This window comes from Telopea speciosissima, chromosome 1 (genome assembly GCF_018873765.1).
Source record: "Telopea speciosissima isolate NSW1024214 ecotype Mountain lineage chromosome 1, Tspe_v1, whole genome shotgun sequence".
NCBI classification, from domain to species: Eukaryota; Viridiplantae; Streptophyta; class Magnoliopsida; order Proteales; family Proteaceae; genus Telopea; species Telopea speciosissima.
In genome coordinates, this window is record NC_057916.1 from 77,427,075 (window position 1) to 77,454,930 (window position 27,856).

General features: G+C 40.2%; 1 protein-coding gene across 1 annotated transcript in view; it reads left to right on the forward strand.

Annotated features, from left to right (window-relative positions):
• LOC122654994 (protein spotted leaf 11-like) overlaps positions 1 to 27,560 on the forward strand; it is a 47,959-nt gene extending 20,399 nt beyond the window's left edge. The window contains exons 5-7 of the mRNA XM_043849251.1: positions 12,055 to 12,168; positions 12,605 to 12,799; positions 26,646 to 27,560. Of these exons, the coding sequence (XP_043705186.1) occupies positions 12,055 to 12,168; positions 12,605 to 12,799; positions 26,646 to 27,560 (1,224 nt within the window). The remainder of the gene's footprint in view (positions 1 to 12,054; positions 12,169 to 12,604; positions 12,800 to 26,645) is intronic.
• The last annotated feature ends 296 nt before the right edge of the window (positions 27,561 to 27,856 follow it).

Genomic DNA, 27,856 nt, shown 5'->3' on the forward strand with positions numbered 1-27,856 from the left:
GATTAACTGGGCTATGAAACTTTACAGATTTGAATGCACTCGAAGGAGAGAGAACAATGAACTAGTGAAGGGCCTGAAGGCTATCTCAGCCCCATCTTCACAGCCTATCTCAGGACAGTGGAATGCATCAAACAAATTTTCTTATTCATAAATCATGGGAGGCTCTCAAGAGCTCTTACAATATATAGCCTTATGGCTTGACAGATTTCAAACTCTTAACTATTACTCATAATTGAAATAGGAATACTGACTAGGACTTCTAACTAGGATTCAAATTTGCACTAGGAATCTTAATTAAAATTAAAACTCAATAAAAACTGACTTAACAAATAAATAAAACGAATAACAAAATTATAATCCTAACTCAGCCCACGATTTGTACTGCTGGTGTAGGGATTCCCCTACACCTACCAGATGGCTACTCATGCTGATCTAGGGAGGAATCCCTACACCTGTGGCTGGTTTTAGACAGCCAATTTACAGTACTTGCCTTAGCTGCAAATTGGGAAGAAGAAAAGCGAGGTGGTTTTTCAACAGTGTCTGTTTCGGTTAAGCATTTTGCTTTGGTAAAATCAATTGCTTAGGTGCATTTGAGGAGACTTGAACTTGATACTATTAAAGTGAAAGAGCTCCAACCACTTTCCAATGGCTGTACGATGGTATGCTAGTTTTACTTGTTTCATTTGTTTATATATATGTATATATTTATTAAATTACAAATTATTTTTAGTTCTATCTTTAACATATTCGTTTTGGTCCAAACTTTATTTTTAATTCGTTCTGTAAAATATATGGTTTTGTTGGTCCAAACCAGTCAAAACTGGAACCTGAGCTATTTTCGATTGATTGCCCAGTTCGGTTATGATCTGAAATGATATCAATGGATGGAATGTATATGTTCAAGTGTTCTTTAGATGCCTTTTTCTGAAGCCACGTTTCCCCTCTTTATTCTTTTCTATTGGTACTATCCATCCCTTTTCAATTTTATAACTAACTGGTGAGCCATAAGTTGAGCTATTTTATTTCTAAAATGGAGATGGTCGTTGTTGGCAATTGGTACAACAGTTTTGATTAGGTTTTTAGTTCAGCCATTGTAGTCTAGCCTGATTGATCGATAGAGTAATTTCGTAGATGCTGTGAGGGCGATCATTTTAATTTTTATTAGGTGGTTGAAATGAAATGTGATCAGGCATATCATCCGATCCGTATCGTTATTGCATGTCCTCGATCTGGCCAACATTCAGCCAGATATTGGTTAGTATCTGTACGGGTTAGTCAGGCTTTATCGGTATTGACGGTGGGTGATCTGATCCACAATAGAGTGATTTAAATCCTTGCATTAACAATCTGTTCACACTTTTAGCTATTTTGCTGAGGATTTATCTTCATAAAAAATGGAGGATAGATTCTGCATGGAGCCTTCGCATGTATGTTTGAGATTACACTAGTTGTCTTTCATACCAAGTGTCTTCCTTCGTGTATGAATATTCTGTTAAAAACCGGACTATCTCGACGAAAAGGCCTGACAAGGGAAGGAGGTGAATACTCGAAAGCCAAAGATCTATTTCGTCTCGTTCCTTAGTCCCGTCAGTAAACAGTCTTTTTCTTTCTTCTGGCCGGAAGTCAATAGTTGAGTGCTGTCAGCCCTATATGGTAAGTGGGGGAGATGCTTCCTTAACCCTTTGTTCAGTCGGTATACATGTTTTAGGGTCTTAAGTACTATAGCCGCCTCCCCGTTTTAGGTATTGGGTTTGGATTGGGTGTATTGTCAATCAGTATTGGGATCAGCAGACATGAATTGGACTTATACTATGCTGATATCCCCTCCCCCCTGCGTTCCCCTTTAACTCACACAATATTGGGCTGTATAGTCCAAGACCGCCCTGGATTTTAACTTTCTAAATTAGGTGAAATAAATTGTGTACTTTTTTGTTGTAATATGGGTGAAATGTAACATGGGTTGACCCATGGATTCTCTATTTTATTCTTTTGGCTTATTTCGGTTAAGTGTGCTTTTGTAATTGTTCTTATTCTTGAACTTTCTCCAGCTTTATTATAAATTAACCATGGGCTCTGTCATATTTGACAAGCCAGTTATTCTTCCCACATGGTATCAGAGCTAAAAATTGATACCTAGCCCTCTCCCAAGCTATTGATCTCAAGAGAGGGCTGCTTGCCTCGAAGATGCTGCCAAGTTTTAGAAATGGAAGATAAGTACCGTGTTTATGCATTCTTGGCTGGCCTCAATGTTGAGTATGATCATCTTCCTTCTCAAGTATTGGGATGTTCTCCTTTCCCACTCTGGAGCATGCTTATTTTTTTGTTTAGTTAGAGGACACCCGTCGGACCACTATGTTACCATCGGCTTCACCAGAACGATCTGCATTGTATTCTAATTCTGGTACTCCTTCCCATGGTGGGTCTTCTAACATAGGTACTCATTCCTCATATGAGAAGGAACCTCTTTAGTGTACTCATTGTGGGAAGGAACATTATACTACTGATCATTGCTGGAAATTACATGGTTGGCCAACTGATGCATCTCGTGGTGGCTGTGGCCAGGCTCATCTCATTGAGTTTGCTGAAATCTCTATGTCACCTAGTACCACACTTTCTCTAGAGGAGCTTCTTATATTTCGTCGTATGTTGACCAGTTTTGGGCCTTTCATATCGGCATATGCTTCTGCATCTACTGCCACTGTGATATCCTCTTCTGAATCCAACCTTGCCTTCTTTAAACTAGGTATTTCTTTTGGTGGTCATTGTGCTTCAACATCATCTCATCCTTGGATAATCGATTTCGGAGCTACTGATCATATGACTAGTACATCTAATTTTTTTCCCCCCCTAGTATGTTTCTTCTTCAGGAAAGGATCAAATTAAAATTGTGGGTGGTTCCCTTGCTTCTGTTTCCGGAAAGGGTTCCATCCATTGCTCTCCTTCCTTATCTTTGTCTTCGATAATGCATGTACCTAAGTTAGCGTCTAACCTTCTTTCTATCGATAGTTTTACTTCCAATCTCAATTGTAAAGCTATTTTTTACCCGTCTCATTGTCTTTCAGGACTTGGGAACGGGGAGAACAATTGGAACTGGTAGAATGTGTGGTGGGCTTTATTTGCTGGATGATGATCTTACCTCCAGCACCGCTGCAATATCTGGTCAAGCTAATCATGCTGCTTCTTCAGATAGTCATTTATCTGAGTTACATCGTTGGCACCGTCGTTTGGTACATTCACCACTAGGAACCTTAGCCAAAGTTTTTCCTGTTTTATTTCAACGTTGTATTCTCAGGATTTGTTATGTGATGCTTGTGTTTTTGCCAAGCAAACTCATATTCTAGTTCAAATAAAAGATGTTCCGAACCGTTTTCTATGATTCATTCTGATATTTGGGGTCCTTCCTGTCAATCTTCTATTTCTGGTTTTAAGTGGTTTGTCACTTTTAATGATTGTCATACACGAACTACTTGGGTTTATTTAATGTGTTGCAAGAGTGAAGTTTTTTCATGTGTTTGAGTCTTCTATAGCATTGTTCGCACTCAATTTCAGGCTACCATTCAAACTCTTTGAAGTGGCAATTGCTGTGAATATTTTGATGGAGCCTTTCAGTCTTTTCTTGTTACTAAAAGGATTATTCACTAGACCAGTTGCGTCAACATTCCTCCCCAAAATGGAGTGGCTGAATGTAAAGACATGCATCTTCTTGAGGTGGCTCGTTCTATAATGTTTGAAATGAATGTTCCTTCTTAATTTTGGAGTGAGGCTGTTTTAACTGCGAATTATCTTATTAATTGGGTGGCTTCTCATGTCTTTGACTATAAGTCTCCACTCGTTTTAAAGGGATCTTCTTCATACATTATTCCTCCTAAAGTTTTTGGGTGCATTTGCTTTGTTCGAAATCACTATGCTCATGGGAAGCTTGTTCCTCATGGTCTCTGCTGCATATTTTTAGGTATTCCCCCACTCAAAAAGGTTATAAATGTTACCATCCTTCCTCTCGTCGCACTTTTGTATCCATGAATGTTGTTTTTCATGAGTCTGTTGCTTTTTATTCCTCTTCAGAAGGAGTTCATATCTACTTTGGAAGATGTGCCATTTCCATTCCCCTCGGTAGTAATGAGCCGACAGATAGTTATCATATGTCTATAGACGATGATTCTTCAGTTTAGGGGGAACAAGAAGTTCAGTCAGAGAAGGAGTTGCAAGTATACAATCGGGAAAAAAGGCAACCACAACCTACTATTTCATCTCCTCCAGACCAAGTGTTGTCCTTTGTTCTAGGACTGAAAGAACCGTCCTTTGGTAATATATCTGATCCTTCCCCTCTTTTTAGTGTTTCCGAATCTCTTATCATTTTTGATCCCTCACTTAACTTATCCATTGCTCTCAAGGAAGGAAAAAGGTCTTGTATTCAACATCCTATATCCTAGGTTGTTTCGTACGAGTCCCTGTCTCCCTCTTTTCATACTTTTGTGTCCTCTTTGTTCTCTGTTTCCATTCCACAGACTTGGCAAGAGGCTTTTGCAGATGTTAGATCGAAAGAGGCTATGGTCGAAGAAATGCAAGCTTTTAAGAAAAGTGGTACCTAGGATCTTGTTTCACTTCCTCCACAGAAGAAGACTGTAGAACGTAAATGGGTCTCTGTGGTCAAGCGAAAGGCTGATGGCACAATTCACCGTTTTAAAGCAAGATTGGTTACTCAAGGTTTTACCCAAACCTATGGGATAGATTACTTGGAGACTTTTGCTCTTGTTGCCAAGTTGAACACTATCAGGGTCATTCCCTCTTGTGGTGTGAACCTTGGATGGAGTTTGCAACAACTTGATGTTAAAAATGCCTTTCTCCATGGTGTATTGGAAGAAGTATATATGGATGTTCCACCAGGTTTTCATCTGCTGCAACTCAAGGTAAGGTCTGTAAATTGAAGCGTGCTTTGTATGGTCTGAAACACTCTCCTCGTGCATGGTTTGGCTGCTTTCAGAAGGCTATGGTGATCTTTGGTTATAAACAAAGCAATGCTTATCACACTTTGTTCATCAAGAAGGCAGGCATCATTATTACTCTCCTCATTATGTATGTGGATGACATAGTTGTGGCTGGAAATGATTCCGTAGAAATTTCCAGGTTGAAGAACTATTTGGCAAGGAATTTGATATAAAAGATTTAGGGATACTTCGCTATTTTCTTGGGATTGAAGTGGCCCATTCTTCCAAGGGTCTCTTCTTATCTCAAAGAAAGTATACCCTCAAATCTTCTTTCAAAGATAGGCATGTTGGGGTGTTCTCCTGCAGACACTCCTATTGAGGCTGATATTCTTTTTCGTAGAACTGATGGTGAACCCTTTGACAAGGGTAGATATCAAGGTTAGTGGGAAGACTAATTTACCTTTCTCACATGAGGCTCGACATTGCCTATGCTGTAAGCCTAGCTGTGTATGCATGAACCTTACTCTTCTTATATGGAAGTTGTGTTCCGAATTTTGCAATACTTGAAGTTTGCCCCTTGGCAAGGGGTTCTGCTGCCCCCTCGTGATCATCTGTGTATTGAGGCCTACACTGACTCAGACTGGGCAAGTTTTCATGACCATAAATCTAGCTTGGGTTATTGTACATTCGTGGGTGGTAACCTTGTTACCTGGCGTAGTAAGATGCAAACTGTGGTGGCCCAATCTAGTGCAGAGGTGGAATTTTGAGCTATGGCTCTCGACATTTGTGAGTTGTTATAGCTCAAAACATTGGTGCAACTTGCAAGATTTGGATGCTCCTATCACACTGCCTATGGGACTGTATTGTGACTGTAAATCAGTAATAAGTATTGCCCATAATCCAGTTCTACATGATCAGACGAAACATTGGTACTGTTTGCGTTTTTTATGTTTAATCTGGGGAATAGTTGGTAGACGTGTTCACTGCATAGAACTATAACTTGGAACTCGACCATTTTTCGAACTTGTGAAAAACCGAGTTGACTTGAGATCTCGCTAGATCTCGATCGAGTTGGTGCATTTTTTTCCTAACTCGAAGGTTGGTTTCGGTCGGATTTAGACTTAGTTTGGGTTTGAAACTTGGTGCTCAACCTATTTTAGGCCATTTAAACACAATGACAAAGTTCAAAAAGAACTTTCACTTAGTGGGAAACTAAGAGGGACACTTATGCGAGAAACTAGGATAGATACAGGACAAACACTTTTTTATGCGTAATACTATTTAAGTAAATGTTTTGTATTTCATTTACTTATTTAAGTTTTGTTTTGAAAGCTCTTCAACAAGTCTAAGATTGCTTAAATCTGATTTATATTGAAGCAGTTATGTTCAGTCAAACTTAATTTGGTGTGCGCAAATGTTGTCAAAATCGCTCTGAATGAAAATATTTTTTTGAACATCAAAACAAATGAATATTTTACCGCACTTTTGGTTTTTATCAATGTTTTATCATATTAAGATTTATGGAATTTTTAGATTTGAGAAAAACCCCAGCATTAGAAAGTTGAAAATTGCATCTACCACTGAAAATCTAGTTTTTGTTCTTGAACGGCTGGGGGGGGGGGAGTTGACTTTTTTTCCTTTTGGAATTTGATTTTTTTAACTATTTTTATTGGATTCAAATAGGGGGTATTTACTTATTTATGAATAATATCTTAAGTAAATGAAATACAAAAACATTTACTTAACTGATATTAGTCATAAATGAGTGTCTGCCTTGGTTTTTGACATAAATAAATGTCTGTATACTAAGATTTCCCAACAAGATCTAGCCGAGATTTCGAGATCTGGCACTCATATAAAGGAGTTTGGGTCGAGATCTCGAGCGAGTTGGGGTACTCTTTTGTTTCGTATGCCATCTCGTCACGACCCTGGGAAAAAACGAGATCTCACGAGTCTTAGTACCATATTTCACTAAAGGCTTGGGTGGAAAAGCATTTCATCCTCGAGTGTGCAAGTTGGGCATGACAGACATCTATGTACCAACTTGAGGGGGAGTGTCGAAGTCTGGGTGAAATGTAACATGGGTCGACCAATGGGTTCTCTATTTTATTCTTTTGGCTTATTTCGATTAAGGTTACTTTTGTAATTGTTTTTATTTTGGAACTTTCTCCAGCTTTATTATAAATTAACCATAGGCTTTGTCATATCTGACAAGCCAGTTATTCGTCCAACATTTTTAAATGTAGTTAGTTAGCTAAATGTGTATACGTATTAGTTAGGGGTGTCAACTGGTCGGGCCTAGCCGGGCCTTACCAATTTTTACCCCTGCACCGTGTACTATTGTTTAAGTATTCAAGCTTGCATTGGGCAGGCATGATCCTGTCTTATTTTGGTCAGTTGGTTGGTCGGTGTACGGTCTTTAATCGGGCTACCCATGGAAAAAGATCTCGGTCAAAACCGACCGAAACCACCGAGATATCTTGGTTTCTTGACAAGTTAAGCAGGGAGTTTTAAAAGTTCATGGTTTCGGTTGGTTTCGACTGGTTGCGACCTATTTCGGTAGTTTCGACTTGAATACCTATATCTATATCACTTATCCCCATCGAAGCTTTTGGAAACCTGACTGAAAACCACGACAGACACTTATTTATGCCAGACAGCAGGTCAAACACTTATTTATGCCAAACATTATATAAGTAAATGTTTTTGTATTTGTATTTCATTTATTTAAGATATTATTTATAAATAAGAAAATACTCCCGTATTTGAATCCAATAAAAATAGTTAAAAAAAAAATTCCAAAAGGAAAAAGTGAACCCCCCAATTGAAGAACAAAAATTGGATTTTCGACGGTAGGTGCATTTTTTAACTTTCTTATTCTGGGCTCATATCTAAAAATTCCATAAATCTTAATATGGTAAAACATTACTAAAACCCAGAGTACGGTAAAATATTCATTTGTTTTGATGTCCAAAAAAGTATTTTCTTTAGAGTGATTTTGACAGCATTCGCGCATACCAAAGTAAGTTTGACCGTTACGGCGTTACATAACTCCTTCAATATAAATCAGACTTTAGCAATCTTGGACTTGTTGGAAAGCTATCAAAACAAAGCTTTCTAATGAATCCAAGATTGCTTAAATTTGATTTATATTGAAGGAGTTATGTTCCAGTCAAAGTTAATTTGGTGTGCGTGAATGCTGTCAAAGTGACTTTGAATGGAAATAATTGTTAAGACATCAAAACAGATGAATATTTTACTGCACTTTTGGTTTTTATTAATGTTTAACCATATTAAGATTATTGGAATTTTTAGATTTGAGAAAAACCCCAGTATTAGAAAGTTGAAAATTTCACCTACTGTCGAAAATCCATTTTTTGTTCTTGAACTGGGGGTTGACTTTTTTCCCTTTCGGAATTTTATTTTTTAACTATTTTTATTGGATTCAAATAGGGGGGTATTTGCTTATTTATGAATAATATCTTAAGTAAATGAAATACATATGACCTGACAACTATGATTCTCAGTACAATGTGCGTACACTAGTAAACTTGGGGAAAAAAACCACAAGTACCATTTTGAGTGTTTTTTTGTGTGGCGAAAATAGTTCATTCATTATGTTTTGAATGTAAAAAATAGGTTGTATATAAAATAAACATGTATGGGCCTCGAAACCACCAACTCGAGTTGGCTGGGAAAAAATCACTGGTCGACCAGGTTTCGAACAGTTTCGACCATATCTCGGTGTCTGGCTGATTGAAACCCGAGATCTTGAACCTTGGGGCTACCCACATTAAGGCTATACCGGGCCTAAGGCGGGCTTGTGAGCCATCTTTAAATGGGCTCTTTTTTTTTGGCTAACGATTATAAAAGAATATATTAAAAATAAAAAGATTACAAAGAATGATCCTGGGCATTCCTAGGAGATGCATGAAAACAAAAAGGTCATTCCCCACCCTCAGCAATGCCATCAACAGGGATTAACAAACCTCAAAAAAGAATTATGAACCAAATCGGTATCTAGTCACTATCTAGGCATCCCAAGAGAATCTTTTCTGGTTTCTTCTTGAATGTGATTTGGGAATACAGTGACTGGACCAGATAGACCAGATGATGCTGCATCTTTGGATAGATAGTTAACCTTGGGATCGGATTCTCTATGACAGTGAGTAATCCGTAATCTGATTGTGGATTAAAATCGCTCTAAGGGAGAACCAGTCTTGCTATATAAACCACGGTAGGCGATTTGCTTGGACTAGAAGAATTATAGAAGTTGAGTCGCATTCAATCCAGATGTCAGTGAGGACCAGATCTTCTGCATAAAGAAGTCTTCTTATGAAAGAATGAAATTCTGCCTCAAAATTTGTTGACTCAGAGAAATTTCTTGAAAGCAAATATAACCTTACCATGGCAATCTCTGAGGGTCTCCAGCACCTGCTCTTCCCAAATTGCCCAACGAAAATCCATCGATGTTAAGTTTAGCGCTTGGATATGTAGGCTTACACCAAATGGTTTCAATCATTCGGCAATGTGGTCTAGCTTTGATCGGCAAACCCAGATTATTAGAGCACATAAGATAAGCAATTGAAGAGACTGAATATTCGAATTTGGAATTGATATCACCAAGATGTCGAAGAATCGATTTGAATATAATATGCTGTGATTGCTTTTAAACTTCAAATCTTCTGAGGTTTCTTTTTAACCAGAAATTATATAGGACCACTACTAATCCAGCTTTCCACGCACCTTTAAGAGATCTAATTCTGGATTTTCGAGACCACCATTGCACCAAATCATGAACTGATGTAGGATTGAACCAGAATAGGTGAAAACAATTTAAAAATCTTTCCCAAATATTTGTTGCGAAATCACATTCCAAGAATAGATGGGAAAGTGATTCCAAATGACAGTGGCATAAGTCACATTGTGAAGCTTGAGCTCTAAACGTGCTCTTTCCTACTGCAAAATCCAATCAAGAATGAGCTGGGAAATGGAAGCTAAAATAAATCAAAAATAGGTATGCATTTTCATTTTCTTCAGAATTCAGATGTATCTATAATATGTATCCAATTATGAAATAGTGGAGCTTTTGCATTGATCATTTCCATAAAATAAAGTGCCTAACATTCTATTCTAAAAGTTGACCAAAAAAAAAAAAGGTTCTGTTCTGAGAGAGTCTGCTGTCCTCTTTACTCTTCCTTAATCCTTAGTCATTATTCATTATGTTAGGGTTTGGGTTTTTTTTCTACCTTTGGGCTTTGGGGGTAGATGAGGAAATTCAAATTCCTTAAAGGGTCGGGCCAGTCGGGTGCCCGACTGTTCTAAGCTGTGCACTGGGAATGATCAATAATTATTGGGCTGGGCTTGAGCCCGGCACGTTTATTAAGCGGGTGGGGCTGGTTCGTGTTTTAACTGGTCGGGCTCGGTCGGGCTTGGACTTGACACCCCTAGTATTAGTAGAAACTAGGATACCTACCCCTAGTACATTATATGAAAAGTAAGTGTGACCTAAGTGATGGTGAAATTTCCCTCTTCCATGTAAGAAATGATGACAATTGGGTCAAGGTAGTGAATTCCCAATTACAATTGGGTTACATAAAGGATCACCTTTAAACCCATATTTGTTTGTGTTGATCATGGATGATTTAACCAGAGACATTCAAGATGAGGTTCCTTGGTTTACGTTTTGGTAATGATATTGTTTGGGTGGATGAGACAAGCAGGGATTAACGCTAAGTTGGAGTTATGGAGATCAACCTTAGAATAAAAAAGTTTTAAGATCAGTAGAACAAAAATGTAGTATATGGTGTATAACTTTGGTCACTAGGACAGATAATGAGGTGGTGAAAATTGATGAGAGAGAGATTCCGCAAAGTGATTATTTTAGGTATCTGGGCTCAATCATAAATAAAGAAGGTGGTATAGAGGATGATGTTTCACAAAAAATTAAAATAGGATGGTTGAAGTGGAGAGGTGCGTCTGGATTGTTGTGTGATTGGTGTATACCTTCAAAACTTTTAAGGAAAATTTTATCAGACAGTCGTACGACTAGCTATGATGTATGATGTGGAATGTTGGGTAGTTAAAAAACATCATATAGATAAGCTAAGTGTAGCGGAGAGGAGGATGTTGAGATGGATGAGTGGCAAAACTAGGAAGGATATAGTAAGGAATGATCATATTAGAGCTGATTTTGGAGTAGTTCCGACACATGATAAGCTATGAGAAAGTCGTTTGTGGTGCCTTGGCCATGTTTAATGGAGGCCTTTGGAAGCCCCAATGCGGAGGAGTGATTTGATTCAGATTGAAGGATCTAAAAGAGCCAGGGGCAGACCTAAAATGACCTTAGGAGAAGTGAGGAAAGACATGCATAGCTTTGGCCTTGTATCAAGTATGAAACTGCGAATAGAGCTGATTGGAGGGCAAGGATCCATGTCGTTGACCCCATTTAGTTGGGATAAGGCTGAATAGTTGTTGTAATCCTGTTTGACCAGTTTGCTTGAAATAGGATTTATAGCGAAAAAAGTTACAGTCTTCCCATATCTTCTCTTCCATGGTGTTGCTTTAGGTACAATACAGATGGAAGTATCATATTCTTGTGGAGAAGTTAAAGGAGCTTGTCAAAACCATGATGAACCATTGACATGGCGCCTTTGAGAAATTAAAGAAGCTTGTCGAAACCATGATGAATTTAACAATTTCAGGGGGCTTACCTATATTTTGTATTATTATTTATATATGTAGGTCAATGCCTGCTCTTGTACGGGTTAGTAGATCTCGAACATCTGCTGCTAATAGCCATTTAATACCTCTAATTCTTCCTCCTGTCCTAGATTGGAAAAGTCCAAGTCACGTTGGCAAAGTAAGAATGCATAAGGATGTCTTGTTGTAACACGTGGCTGCTGTACATGATGTGGAGCGAGGATAGATAGACAGGGACACCATCTGTAGTCAATTGAAATTTAAATTTCTCTTGGTTTTGTGTTGCACATTACAATAAATGATCAATTCATGCAGGTATGCATACATGAGCACATGAACGTGGTCAAACAGGTTTATAGTTGTTTCTTTAAGTTGTTTTTCCCTCATTTTTTTGACTTGCTCTTTTTTTTTATCTCTCTGTTTGCAGATCCTGGAAAGGGTGCAAATGAACCGATTCCAGAAAGTGACAGCTTTGCTGGAGGAAGCTCTGAGAGAAATTTCCTATGACAAACTCAAGATATCAGTTGAAGCTAGGGAGCAGGTACTGATCCACCCCTTAGACTATGATATACTTCAATGGCTAGTGATATAGAGGGCTATAGGACAAGGGTTTCTTCTATTTAACCATTTCAGTTGTAGGTTTTTCTTCTTCTCTCTCTCTTGATAATCATTCAGTTGGAGGGATAGTTGCGAGAATTTGAAATAGTATGTTGAAATCCCCAGTGTCCATAGATGAATGTCCACAATGATTTGATCTGCTACCAGCTGATGACTTCTTTTAAATATTAGACATTGGTAGGGACTTTCAAGATTGCAGAACAAGTATTAATAGAGGCTCTCCGCATTTTTTATTTCTCAATAAGAACTCGAGAGTGGACTGCCGAGGAATGATTTGTATTTTTACCTTATTAGGAACTTGAGGAGGTCCCTAGGATTGATTCTCCATTTCTTTTCTTTATGCTTGCTGCCCACTCCAGGTTGAGCTAGCTCTAACTCAGCTTAGAAGAGCCAAAGGACAAGTTGATGCTCCTGAAAGTGAAAAGTGTCCATCAAGTGGCTATACACAGCCATCGGCTATTGGGAATCCAAAATCTCTGGTCAGTCCAGATGATTTACGCTGGCTGATACTCACGGAGTTAAAGAAAGGTCCAATTATTGAATCCACAGGAGAGGTATATATTTATTTTTCTAAAATCAATTTGTGTTTTTTACTTTATCATTCAACTTTATTTTCTTATCATCCCCTTTCCTTCCATTGGAAATTATTCAGAAATGTTGCAAACGAGAACCTAACTAACCAGTAGAAGAGAGAAGAAAGAAAGAAAGAGTAGAAGAAAAGAAGAGAGAACACAAACTGCCGATGGAAGAAGGGAGAAAGCAGGCAGAAGGCAGCCTGCGATATAAAAGTTTGAATACCCTATCGCAGGCCCTTCTCTCAATTATATATTGAACTAGAATGAAAAATAGTTACTTACAATATTACCCCCAACTTCTTGCATATTACAGCCTTACAACTAAGGACAAGAAAATATGGAAAATTCATAAAAACACAAAATCCAAAGATGTAAGACTAAAATACCCCTAATTCTCAACACTCCCCCAAAAGAAGAGAACACAAATTGCCGATGGAAGAAGGGAGAAGGCAGCCTGCAATAGAAAAGTTTGAATACCCTATCGCAGGCCCTTCTCTCAATTATATATTGAACTAGAATGAAAAATAGTTAGGGGTTTACAATAGTATCCTTAACCTCTAACATATTACAGCCTTACAACTAAGAAACAAGAAATATGGGAAATTCATAAAAACCTAAAATCCAAAGATGTAAGACTAAAATACCCCTAATACTCAAAACTCCGCCTCAAGCTGGAGCATATAGGTCACCCATGCTCAGCTTGTTATAACAAGTGCAAAAACTAGGAGCAAACGACGACTTGGTGAACACATCAGCAAACTGATCTGAAGAGGAAATAAACGGGGTCTCAATTAGCTTCTTCATGATAGCATCACAAACAAAATGAGTCATGACAATCCACTTCAATATACTTAGTCCGTTCATGGTAGACTGGATTACTAGAAATATATATGGCTGCCTGGTTATCACAATACGTCTTCATTAGCACGGTTACAGAAAAACCCATCTCAAGAAGAAGAAGATACATGAGCCACATTAACTCTACTGTAGTATGAGCCATAGCTCTGTATTCAGCTCAGCACTGGATCTAGCAATAGTGTGCTTCTTACTACGCTACGATAATGTAGTCCTAGGTGACTAGGGAACCAGCTAGGAGCCAAGGCTTCAGGGTCTGCTGTGAATAGGCAGAAATAGCTTTTTGGTCAAAATTAGGGTTAGGTTATGGTTTGATGGTAGGGTAATGCTAGACAGGTACGGGGAAGTCGAACAATATAGGTTTAGTGATGTTTGGATGAATGGAAATGAGGGAATTCACAGGACAGCAGGTTAGGGTTAGGGTTCGGGTTTTTTTAAAAATATGGAACTGAGGGGATCTTGGGTTTAGAGATGGGATTTTGGGCTGGGGCTTGGATCGAGTTTCCTTAAGGGTGAGGGGAAGAATCGATCCAAGTTTGGGCAGATTCTGATGGAGGGAATAAGCTGGGCAGAAAACTAGGATTTTGGGATTTTAATGGAGGTAGGATTTTCTAGGGTTTGAGCGGGAGTTCAGATCGAGTTTCCCAATTGGGGAGGGGAATATTTGATCCAAATTTGAGAAGGAGGTGATGGCTGGATTGGTCTGTGCAGGTTTTAGGGCTTTGGGTTTTAATTTAAGAAGGGGGAAGTTAGGGTTGGCTGTTTAGAGGGTTTAGAAGAAGAGGATTGGGGATGGGGGGCTTCAAACTTACTTGGAGTTGCAGAAGAATGGAGGCAGCAACAACTTCTTGAAGAAAATTCAAACCTTGCAGCAGAATACTTGGAAAAAAGCTTGTTCGTACCACCCGGGCTTCGCACCGCAAGGTGTCATTTGGATCAAACACCAATCCCACCTTGCTTTGATCAAACACAAAGCAAAACTCTCAAGAGAGAAGGAGCAGCTTGCTAACAGCATGTTTAATTTCATAAAAGTGGTGAATGATCTCGTCCACGATTTGCATTGATTTAAATAGGTCTTAACAGCCTAAAACATAATCAGCCTAGGAGTCTAAATCACCCCTGGCCGACCTATCTAATCCACACTCCACTTTAAATCGTGGGAGTGGTGTGGATCCAAAAAAACAGAAAATTACATAAATAATTAAAGAGCGACTCAAGTCACTTAAACTGAACCAAAAAGGTTGAACCAATTTGAACTGTTTCAACTTAAGACATAAAGAAACACTAAAAAAAAAAAAAAACTTAAATATGGATCCACCTAACACTACTGAATATATCAGTTGGGCAGCAGCTTATTCTTCTTCTTCTTCTTCATGCGGATGTAGTGCTGTAGCTCTGCATCAGCTCTCCCCAGCTTGAAAATATTCGTCTCTGACGAATGGACGAAGGCCATGTAACGATCATATAATTCCGTGTCGAGCTTCTTGAAGTCGTTGGCATGAATCCATGTGCTGTCTTGGCGGGGATGACCTTTCCATTTGACTTGGAAAGCATGGTAGCCGCTTCCATGGCAAGTGGTTTTGTGCATGTCGTCCAATACTTCTTCAATGATGTCTTCAGTGGGCAGCTTGAGTTGGGGTAGCTTCAGCAAATGTTTGGAGTCACCATCATCGGAGTGATGCCCCATATAAAGATACAATCAGCCACATTGAAGATGTTGCTTATGCCCATTTCAGCAGGCAACTCTAGGACATAACCGTTGGGTCCAATACGTTTCAACACCTTGTATGGGCCAATTTTTTTGGGTGAAGCTTGCTGTTGAAACCCGACTAGTGTCTCTCTGGGTTAACTCTGACCATGACCATATCTCCAGGCTTGAATTATACATACCGGTGGTGACGGTTAGTATTAGCCTTGTAAACTTCTTTGCTGAGTGCAATTTTTTTTCTAACATTAGCATGCACTTCAGTGATATGGCACAAAAATTCAGTAGCCTCAACACTTACCCTAGCTGGAGGGGGAGTGGAATAAGAAAAATGGGTCGCCTTGGCTGAATTCCCAGCAGAATTTCGAAAGGAGTGCGCCCTGTTGTTCTGTTCACATAACTGTTATAAGCAAATTCAGCAATGTCCAGAATTGACGGCCATGTTTTCTCATAATCTCGGACCAAGCATCTCAATAAATTACCCAAGCTTCTATTCACAACTTCTGTCTGCCCGTCAGTTTGGTGATGGAAAGCAATAGAGAACAGCAGCTTAGTGTTAGTCTTCAACCAAAGGGTCTTCCAAAAGTAACTCATGAATTTTACATCCTGGTCAGAGACAATAGGGCTTGGCAGCCCATGTATGCACACTATTTCTTCGAAGAACAGCTTGACCATGCGATAAGCATCCAATGTTTTGCTACACGAAATAAATTGAGCCATTTTTGTAAAGCGGTTAATCACACCCATGATAGAGTCATACCTTTCCTGTGTAGTTGGCAGCCCCAAAACAAAGTCCATAATAACATCCATCCAAGGTGCATGAGGAACCAATAGTGGTGAATAAAGGCCTGAATTTTATTTATCTCCCTTGGCTAACTGACAAACTTGACACCTCTTGATGACATGCTCCACATCTTTGGCAATGTGGGGCCATTAGTAACGGTCAACCACTTGTAAGATGGTCTTGTCCTTCCAAAAATGTCCCCCTAGGCCTCCTCCATGTAACTCCCTAATGATGTGATGGCATAGAGAGGGATCGGGTATGCACAATCTCCTCCCCAAGAACAGGTACCCATCATGGAGAGCATATTTAGGGTGCTGCCTATCCTACTGTAATTCAGCATATAGGATACTAAAGTCCTTGTCACTTGCATATTCGTCAGGAATCTGCTCTATGTTAAGTGCATGTGCTGAAAAAGTATTCGAGGTCAATACTTTCCTGCTCAGTGCATCAGCCACTGTGTTCTCCTTTCCTAACTTATATTTCAAAGCGAACATGAACTCCTATAAGTAGGCAACCCACTTGGCATGGCGGTTGCTGATTGACTTTTGTGAATGTAGGTGCTTCAATGCATTATGGTCAGTGTATAATATGAATTCCTTACCGATAAGATAGTGCCTCCAGTGTCTCAACACTTGAACAACTGAGGCTCTCTTGGATGAACCCCTTCTTCAATAAATCTTCCACTAGTTGTTTCAATTCTTCATGCTCTGTAGGACTGAGCCTATAAGTGGGCAGATTAGGCAACACTTAACCTAGAACCAGGTCTATAGCATGCTGGATATCACGTAGGGGAGGTAATTCATCGGGCAGCTCCTCCAGAATAACATTTGAAAAGTCGGACAGCAGCTCTTTGATGAATGGAGTAAGTGATACTGCTGGCTGTGGGGTCACTTCTCTAGTAACCAAAGCTAAAACCAGACCTGTATTCTTGCTGGTTTTGGACAAACACCTTCTGTGGAACAGCTAGGAGTTTATTCTCCGATTCTGTCCCCTTTTGATTGGTGGGCATTTCAGCGGGTAAATTCAAAGGGTGAAATACTATTTGCTGCCCTTTATGCAGAAAAATATACTGATTCTTCCTCCCACCGATGGTAACATCGTTGTCATACAACCACGACCTTCCCAATTGTACATTGGTCATGCTCATGGGAATCACATCACACCATATATCCTCTGAGTAGCGATGAAGATGTAGAGGTATAGAACAGCGTTGGTTCACCTCCATTTTATTGCCATTTAAGAGAGCTACCTTGTAGGGCTGTGGGTGTTTTTCAATCTTCAACCCAGCCTTCTTTACAAAATATTCAGAAACTAGGTTAACACAACTACCACTATCAACAATTATCTGGGCATTGTGATGTCCTGAACGCATGTGAGTGTAAAAGATGCAAGTGCGTCGCCAATCTTCTCCTTTGGTTTCAGCTACCAAAACTCGTGTAACACTAACACCGTGAATTTCATAGGTATCCTCTTAACCAATCATATCATCAAAACATCCCTCTTCATAATCTCTTTCATTAAATGGGAAAGGATGCAAACCATCATCTTCTTCCGCTGTTTCTTCCTTTTCAGCAATGGCAATGGGCTTTCTTCGATGGGGGCAGTCCTTAGCATAGTGTCCTAAGTCTTAACAGTGGAAACATCGGACTTTATCCGGACTTATCAGGGGTGCCTTGCCTTTGTTGTCGATCCGTAGAGGAGGGACAGAACGTGAAGAACCAGCATTAGGGGAGCCGGTGGTGAAGGGTTTGGTTGCTGGGAAAAAATTTTGCCGACGACAGCAGGGGTAACAAACCTTCTACCAGGAGTTGCTACCAACTTCTCAAAACAGTCCCTAACACTGGACACATCTACAACTCCAATGGCCTTGTTGATTTCATAGCTTAAACCCAAACGAAAACGTGACAGTGTTTGAATATCATCTTCCCTAATGCCTAGGGGTGTCAATGGGTCGGGTTGGGCCGGGCCTGCCTAAACCCTGACCCTGACCCTAGAGGCCTTAACCTAAACCCTGACCCTGACCCAACCCTGGTAGGGCCAAGAAACCCTCAACCTGACCCGACCCTGCCAGGGTTTTTTCTAACCCGGCCCGGCCCGACCCGACCCTGATAGGGTTGGGCAGGGTCGGGTTGGCCCTGATTGACCCTGTTTTGACCCTGTCTTGACCCTGATTGATATATATCAAAAAATATATCTAAAAAAAACCTGAAAAATTCTTTAAAGAAGAAGAATAAGAGGGGAAGGAGAGAGAGGGAGAGAGGGACTTGTAAATTTAAATAAAAACAATTCACAAACATCTATAAATCTTGACTGCAAGCTTATCTCAAGTACCTCAATTACATTTTCCTCAAGAACTCAAATTATTGAACACATGAGATAAAAAGAACAAAGCTGGCAAAAGAATAAACACTAAAAATTCATAAATCCTAAGAGCTTAATTTATATATTGCAAGAGGCTTTAATGTTTTATCAATAGCCAATACAACAAATGCAACATTTTGACTTGAATTTAAGGGAGAGAACTATCTACCCACCATAAACAGAAGAACATATACTTGTTGGTTATGTCTATGATATTCATTTACTAGAATAAAGTTCCAACTTTCAATGGCTTGAAGATTTATAAGAACGAGAGTGTGGATTGTAAATGAACGAAACTAATAGTGTATTTGGGTAGGCAAGAGTGAAAAGATAAAGAAGGGATTGTAACTAATGTGAAGGGTCACACTTGGAACAAAGCAAAATAATAGATTAAGTAGAGAATAAGGAATAAAGGGCAGGGGTATTAAGGGAAATAAAACAAATAGGGGTTTGAATTAGACTCACGATTGAAGTCTTCTTCAACCTTGCTATAGAACCAGGCGGAACAGGGCTTCAATCTTCTTGAGAGATAGATCTCTCTCATCTGGAGGTCTTTTGTTCTGAAATTTTGAGAGTAGCAACCATACCCCAGGGCCTCTCAATCCTCAATAGCATAAGCAACCAATAGGAATAAACGCAAACAGCAGCTGGGTAAAAGAAGAAAGAAGAAGGAAATCAGTGGAGGGAGGAGTGCACGCAAGGCTCATGGCAACCATCGGTTAACCCAAAAAAAATTTCATTCCAAAACTCTCAAATCTGAGTATCGGTGGATTACAATGGTATTTAAAAAAAACAATTGAATAGTCTTACTCTAAAACTGAAACAAGAAACCCTAATTAAAACATAAATAGAATTAGACTCTACTATGGACTCAACTAAACAAACTTCGGCTCAAACTCTGCTTCTTATCCAATGCCTATCTGCATCATGGTACCTTCATGTTGTACTCCCTAGTATTCTTCCAGACTACCAGAGTACTCGCGAATCTCCTCTCTCTCTCTCTCTCTGCTGAAATCCATGAACAAACATTGTTGGAAGCAAGCCAGCAGAGAAGACGAATGTAAGAACTCGACGCATGTAAGCAGCTTCCTTGATCTTCACTGAAGCTTGATAGCAGAGAAGGAGGAAGATGGAGGCACGATCGTCGAGCGGCGGCTTTTCGGATCTGGATAAGTGAAAAAATGAAAAGAGATTTAGATATTAGGGTTTACTATTGGCTTTTTGTCTTTTCCTTTATAATATATACATTAATATATAATATTATATATCTATAACTAATACAGGGTCGGGTCCGGGCCGGGCCGGGCTAAGCCCGAGGTCTTATCCCGGACCCGACCCGACCCTGCTAGGGTCAGCCAAAAACTCAACCCTAACCCGCCCTTCGGGTTGGTAGATCAGGGTCGGGTCGGGTCCGGGCTCAGGGCGGGTTCGGGCCAGCCGGGTATTATTGACACCCCTACTAATGCCAATGCGAGAAGAGAGTGCATCAAGCTTATGCATATACTCAGCCACTATCATGCTCCCTTGGCGGAGGGTGTTTAGTTGGTCTTGCAATTGTGCCCTAAAGTGCTTGGGCAGATCTTTCTTCTTTAGCTCATGCTTCATTTCAGCCCATGTGATAGGTGCAATACCATCATATTCCATGTCACCCTCAGTGGTTCTCCACTACTCATGGGCAGGTCTTACTAGCTGGGTACGGGTTAGTCTAATCTTCCTCTCCTCTGGTAAATCATACTAGTAATTCCAGCTTGACCTTCTGCTCATCATGATATTGTTGATGAGGGGCACCATTATCAGCATTAAAATAAGTCCTAATATGGTCTTCAAAAGTCATATGGTTCTTAGGAGTTCCTTTGCTGATCTCTCTCTATCATCTCAATATCCATCATTCCTATATCGATCTTCTCTATGTTTGTCCTGGTACCTGTCCCCGTCTTCTCTGCCTCTCTGATGAGGTCGGTGGACTTAGGATTGAAACTGAAACCTATCTTCTTCTATGGGGTTGTTGCTGTCCCTAAGAGGTGCAACCTGCCTTTGCTCTGTAACTTGTAATCGGTCATGGATAGACTGCTGATCTGCAGATAGTTTTTGGAGCATCTGCATGATAGCAGCCATAGGATTGGGTGGAGGTGGTAGTGCTGGATCCACAACTGGGTTGCCATGTCCATCCATGGCTCTGGTACCACTTAATGTAGTCCTAGGTGGCTAGGGAACCAACTACGAGGTAGGTAAGGCTTCAGGATTTGCTGTGAACAGGCAGTCCGAATGGGAATAAATAGGTTTTACGTCAAAATTAGGGTTAGTTCTAGGGTTAGGTAAGGGTTTGATGGTAGGGTAATGCTAGGCACGTGTGGGGAAGGAGGTGATGGCTGGATTGGTCTGTGCAGGTTTTAGGGCTTTGGATTTTAATTTGAGAAAGAGGGAAGTTTGGGTTGGCTGTTTAGAGGGTTTAGAAGAAGAGTTTTGGGATGGGGGGCTTCAAACTTGGAGTTGCAGAGGAATGGAGGCAGCAGCAACAACTTGAAGAAAATTGGAACCTTGCAGCAGAATACTTGGGAGAAAGCTTGTTTGGACCCGGGCTTCACACCACAAGGTGTCGATTGATCAAACTCCAATCGCACCTTGCTTTGATCAAACACAAAGAAAAACTCTTAAAGAGAGAAGGAGCAGCTTGCTAACAGCGGGTTTAATTTCATAAAAGTGGGGAATGATCTCCTCCACGATTTGCATTAATTTAGATAGGGCTTAACAGCCTAAAACATAAGCAGCCTAGGAGTCTAAATTACCCCTGGCCGACCTATCTAATCCATACTCCACTCTAAATGGTGGGAGTATGGTGTGGATCCAAAAAAACAGAAAATTACATAAATAATTAGTGTGCGACTCAAGTCACTTAAACTGAACCAAAGGTTGAACCAGTTTGAACCGGTTCAACTTAAAACATAAAGAAACACTTAAAAATAAACTATGGATCCACCTAACACTACTGAATATATCACTTGGGCAGCAGCTTCTTCTTCTTCTTGCGGATGTAGGGCTGTAGCACTGCATCACACAACACTAATTGCCCCCAACAAATGTACAGTAGCCTGTGGTAGAACGACGATCTCTTGCTGAGCTAGTCCAATCAGCATCGGAATACGCAACCAGATCCATGTGTCGATTGGGACGATAAATCAATCCTTTACCTGAAGCACCCTTCAAGTAGCGAAGAATGCGAACAACAACATCCCAATGTGCTTTTTGTGGAGTCTGCATGAACTGACTAAGGACTCCCACAACGAAAGAAATATTTAGTCTGGTAACAATGAGGTAGATCAGCTTCCCAATCAAACTTCTGTACTGGTGAACATCCTTAAGAGGACCACCATCATCTACCGCAAATTTCTGGTGAGGATCCATGGGAATATCCACTGGCTTGGATGCAAGCATACCAGTCTCAAACAGAAGATCTAAAATGTACTTTCTCTGGGATAGAGTGATACTTTTCCTGCTTCTCACAATCTCAATACCGAGAAAGTAGTGAAGAGTACCTAGGTCCTTGGTCTGAAAATGATGTTGTAAATAAGACTTTACCAATGCAATGCCTGCTACATCATCACTTGAGACAATATTATCATCCACATAAAACATTAAGACAACTAACTTGCCATCACGATGATGAACAAATACAGAGTGATCAGAGTAGCACTCTGAGAACCCACACGACACCACTATAGTACTGAACTTCTCAAACCATGCTCTGGGCGACTGTTTGAGACCATAGATTGCCTTCTGCAATTTACATACCCGAGTACCATTCTCCCCTTGAGCAACATACTCAGGAGTTTGCTCAATATAAACCTTATGAAGATCACCATATAAAAAAGCATTTTTAATATACAACTGAAACAATGGTCAATCAAAGTTAACATTTAGAGAAATAAGTAGACGAACATAATTCAGCCAAGCAACGGGGCTGGGGGTTTCAAAATAGTCCACACCATAAGTCTGGGTATACCCCTTGGCAATCAGACGGGCTTTCACCCGCTCAAAAGATCCATCAGGAAGGTACTTAATAGTGTACACCCAACAACACCTAACAAGATCCTTACCAAGAAGTAAATCTACCAAACGCCAAGTATTACGAGACAAGAGATCCTCCATTTCCACATACATAGCCGTTTTTCAACCAAGAAGCCAAAAAGCCTCAATGTGATTTTTGGGTATGGTAGTAGTCGATAAAGATAATGCGAAGTTGTCGATAGAAGGTGGAAGGTGGGAAAGGGAGACATACTTATCAATGGAATAGACAACATTAGGTTTTTGAGTGCAAGAACGAATACCTTTGCGCTGGGCAAGCGGTAAGTCATCAGAGGAAGAGGAAGTCGGAGCTTCACCAGAGGAAGGAGCTGGTGGAGTTGGTGATACTGTTCCTGTGGAACTGCACGTTCTCGTTGCTGATAAACCTGTAATGGTGCTCTGGGAACATTAAGGGAACTAAGGCCGGGACAGGAGGAGTAACCACATGCTAATCATCCATAGCCATTGAGGGAGATGATGGATAATAAGAACTTCCCTCAAAGAAGGTAACATTAGTACTGACAAAATACCTATGGGCCACAGGGTCGTAACACTTGTACCCTTTTTGGGTACAGGAATAATCAAGAAAAACACACTTAGTGGACCTAGGTGACAGTTTGTCAGTAGTAACATGCAAATTTTGGACAAACAAACACAACCAAAGACATGAGGCGAAAATCGAAAGGCGGGTTGCCCGGGAAACTCAATGGAAAACGGTGACTTATTGGCAAAAACAGACAAGGGCATTCAATTAATCAAGTAACATGCAGGAAGCCTCATGTCTTTGGTTGTCTTCAATCCAAAATTGTTTCGGAACATGCATATGCATCATTATAGTGCGAGCAACCTCAAGTGAATCCCTATTCTTGCGTTTCCCATTCTGTTGTGGGGTGTACAAACAACTAGTTCGATGAATAATACCAGGGGCAACATGAAATCTCATTTTGCACAGATTTTGAAGTGTTAAGAATGAAATAATAACTTTAACCTAGCTAAGGACAAATGACCTAACCGATAGTGCCACTGGAAAGGAGTCACAGCACCAATAGAAGCAGCAGCAATAGAAGAAATAGCAACACCACAATCAAGATAATGCAGTCCATCTTGTTCACCCCTTCCACCAATCGTCTTGCTCGTGTGAAGGTCCTGAAAAACACAGAGTAGGGAAAAATGTCACAGAGCAATATAAAGACTTAGTTAGTGCACTTACAGAGAGAAGATTCAACGGTAATTGAGGAACATGTAACACAGAGGAGAGAGTAAGGGAGGAAGAAGGAGATACTGTACCATGCCCAGGCATTGGGGTAGAAAGCCATTAGCTAGGATAACAGGTGAAGACCGAGTGTTATGGGAAAAAGATTTAAACAAAGAAGACTCACCAGTCATATGAGCAGATGCCCCAGAGTCAATGATCCAAGCGAAGTAGTAGTGGAAAAGAAGGCTGGTGTACCTGCATGAGCTAGAGTTGTAGAGGAGGAAGAAGGTCTAGTGGATGTATGAGTGGAGGCCTCTAGATGTTGTAACCGCCGTAATAATTGAGAAAATCATCACGAGTAGGAGTTGTAGTAGAGCTGCCGCCTGTTATCTGACCTTGTGGAGAATCGCATAAGAGACACCATCATGACCACCATCAGTCACTGCAGGATTGGCTGACTGAGATGCAGAGTCTGGTTTACCATGTTTGTCCCAACAATAATCAATAGTGTGGCCATTCTTTCCACAATGAGTACACTTCCTAGGAGGTTTGTCACCTGAGAAACCACTAGAGCCACTATTAACTCGACCACCACCACAATGTCCTCCCCCTGAGCCACGACCACGGCCTTGATCATGACTAGCAGTAAAGGCAGCATTGTCTTTAGGAGAGGAATCATGCTCACAAGAGAAGCTATACGCTGAAATCGAGAAAAAGTGTCTGGAAGGTAGGGGCTGTTTCACTAGCAAGAATATGGCCCTTCACTTTTTGCAGATCAGAATCCAGGCCAGCGAGGAACTTGGAAACAAAGAACTCATTCCGCCATGCCTTGAATTTTTCAATGTCAGTTGTGAGGGGCTTAAAAACATTTAACTCCTCAACAAGACCTTTAAAGGTACTATAGTAATCTTGGAGAGGTTTACCATACTGACGTAGCTGAAACGATTTCTCATTAAGGTCGTATACCCAATTCATGTTTTTCTCTTGAGAATAGGTGTCCTTTAGATCATCCCAGACAACCTTGGCAGTAATGTGAAACATCAAATTTGCAGCAATATAAGGTTCCATGTTGTTCCAAAACCATATCAAAATAGCGGCATTTTCTTGCATCCAATCTTCATAATCACGAGAATCAGAGGTAGGAGGATCAGTGGTAATATATTTGAGCTTCTTTTTGGCCATGATATGCACCCTCACAGCATGAGCCCACAACAAATAATTGGAACTATCTTTGAGCTTGATGGAGGTAATAGTAACATTCACAGTTTCGGTGGTTGCAGAGGTTGCTACAGTCAAAAGTTTGTTCCCAGTCATGGTAACAGTACCAAAACAGCAGCAAGAAGACAATAATAGCTTCCAACAATCACCAAGGAAAAATAGGAGATAATTTCCAGCACCAAGCAAATTGATTTGATCACAGTATCAAATCAGCAACCAATGATCCTCAGAAAAAAAAGCATCAATTCTGGGTCAGCAGGATTGTAACAACAGTTGTAAAATCTTCCACAAACCAACCCCAAGCAGCAACCATCGTTTTTTTTTTTTTAACCATAAAAAATAAAAAAGAAAAATCGATCACAGGTTTTAAGAAAAAGTAACTGACAATAATCGATTTCCCTAAACTTGGGAAACAAAACTGGAATCTGACCTGATCTGTTCTGATCTCAAATCACCATTAATCAGTCAGGAAGAAACACCTTCAGAAGCACTATAACCAGCAGCAACCATCGAGCATACTGGCAACATCCCACATAGCAACAGCAACCATCGAAAAAACAGAGCACCAAAAAAATTCGATCTCAAGAGGAGAATAGTCCCTCGATGCTTCAAACATAAACTTCATAGTAGCAACAGGAACATAGAAAAGGACCAAAGAGGAATAAGTTAGTACTCCATCCATCAAAAAAGGAATCTCTAATCCATCAGAACAATAACAGCAGCAACAGTGGCTGCACACCACAAAAAAATGGAAACCGAAAAGGAAGATCAGAAGAAGATGATTGGAAGAAGAAGTCTGCTACTGATTAGTATGGCTCTGATACCATGTTGCAAACCAGAACCTAACTAACCAGTAGAAGAGAGAAGAAAGAAAGAAAGAGTAGAAGAAAAGAAGAGTGAACACAAACTGCCGATGGAAGAAGGGAGGAGGCAGCCTGCGATAGAAAAGTTTGAATACCCTATCACAGGCCCTTCTCTCAGTTATATATTGAACTAGAATGAGAAATAGTTAGGGGTTTACAATATTATCCCTAACCTCTTAATTACAGCCTTACAATGAAGGACAAGAAAATATGGAAAATACATAAAAACCCAAAATCCAAAGATGTAAGACTAAAATACCCCTAATTATCAACAAGAAATATGCCCAATAATCTTCTTCGGGAATTATCTATCAGGAAAAAAAAAAACTAGGGGAATTGTTTACCAGATTCCCATTTGATGGCACTATGCTTGAAGAGAAGGCCGTAGCCTTGTACGAGCCACGCTTTGGCTCGGTTTCAGGAGGATTTGGACTGGAGGTGGTCCTAACCTTCATCATCTTTTTGGCAAAAATGGCCACCTTCAGATTTGAATCTTTGTCATCCCCTGTACAAAGATGAGAATAATAGATGATACCACCTAGAATATGTTTACTACACTCATTTGGATGTCAAGGTACAGAACTGCAGTCCAGAAAAATGTCCCCTGATAAAATTTTTATTATAATCTAATGTAAAGGGATTTCTAACCTTACAATTTTTTTGTGGAACTATTGAATGTTGGTTTTAACCTATGGTTTGTCTGTGCTGAGCATGCTATTTGCTTTTCTCATGCCCCAAACTTCATTACTGAAGCTTTCCACTTTTTTTATTTTTTATTGTAGACCTATGAGCAATCATACATTGAGAAATTGCTTGAAGCGGGGGATCCCATGTGTCCAAAGATGCAACAGAAGCTTTCCAGTGCTGCCTCGACGCCGAACTCTGTCTTGCGTGACCTCATAATTGAGTGGTGCAAACGTGTCAAGGTTGATACTCTCCTTTGCAGACTTAAGTCTGACAACCTTGAGGACCAGAAATCAGCTGCAAGTGATCTATGCCTTCTTGCCAAGGGCAATGATGCCTACCGTGTGTACATTGCTGAGGCCAGTGCCATTCCCCTCCTTGTTGACCTCCTCTACAATTCTGAGCTATGCAAGCATGCTATCACTGCCCTTCTAAACCTTTCCATTTGTGAGGGTAACAGAGGGAGTATTGTATCTTCTGGGGCTGTCCCTGGTATTGTACACGTACTCAGTGAAGGGACCATGGAGGCACGGGAAAATGCAGCAGCCATATTAATCAGACTTTCTATGGTGAATGATGAAAATAAGGTGACAATTGGTAAATCAGGCGCAATACCAAAACTAGTGAAACTGCTTAGTGGAGGTAGCCAAAAGGGAAAGGAGGATGCAGCAACAGCCCTCCTCAATCTGTGCATGAACCAAGAGAACGTGGAAAGGGCAGTGCAGGCTGAAGTAGTGCACACACTGAAGAGAATGCTGACCGAACGTGAACGTGGAATTGTGGATGCAGCATTGTCCATACTAGTTACACTGGCTACCAACCCTGAGGGGAAGGCAGCAATAGAAGCCGAAGATGTGCCAGATCTGCCTTTATCATTTGAGGTGATAGGGAATGATCAAATTTTAGTTAGGGGCAGGGTTTCAAAAATTGGTGCATCAGATGATTTGCATTGGAATCAGCCGGGACCAATGCCGCCTTCTGATATCGAGTTATTCAAGCAAGATTCCAACTGAATCGGTGAGATATGGCCAATTCTAGTGTTTTTTATTGGGTCTGATTCAGATCGATTCCTGGTTTTGAAACCCTGGTTAGGGTTCTGTTGACTCGGTTACATTCGAGTTTGTAGCCCTTGTAACTGTAATGAGATTGTAACTCAAATCAGGGGTAATCATGTTATTTATGTTTTGAACTTTAAAAATGCCAACGTAATCAATCTTTTGTCATTGTCAAGGGTAATCTTGTTTTTTTAATCTCTCAAAAACGCTGCGATTTCTTGACGAGTTTAGATTCAATATTAAAAAGTAGTGTC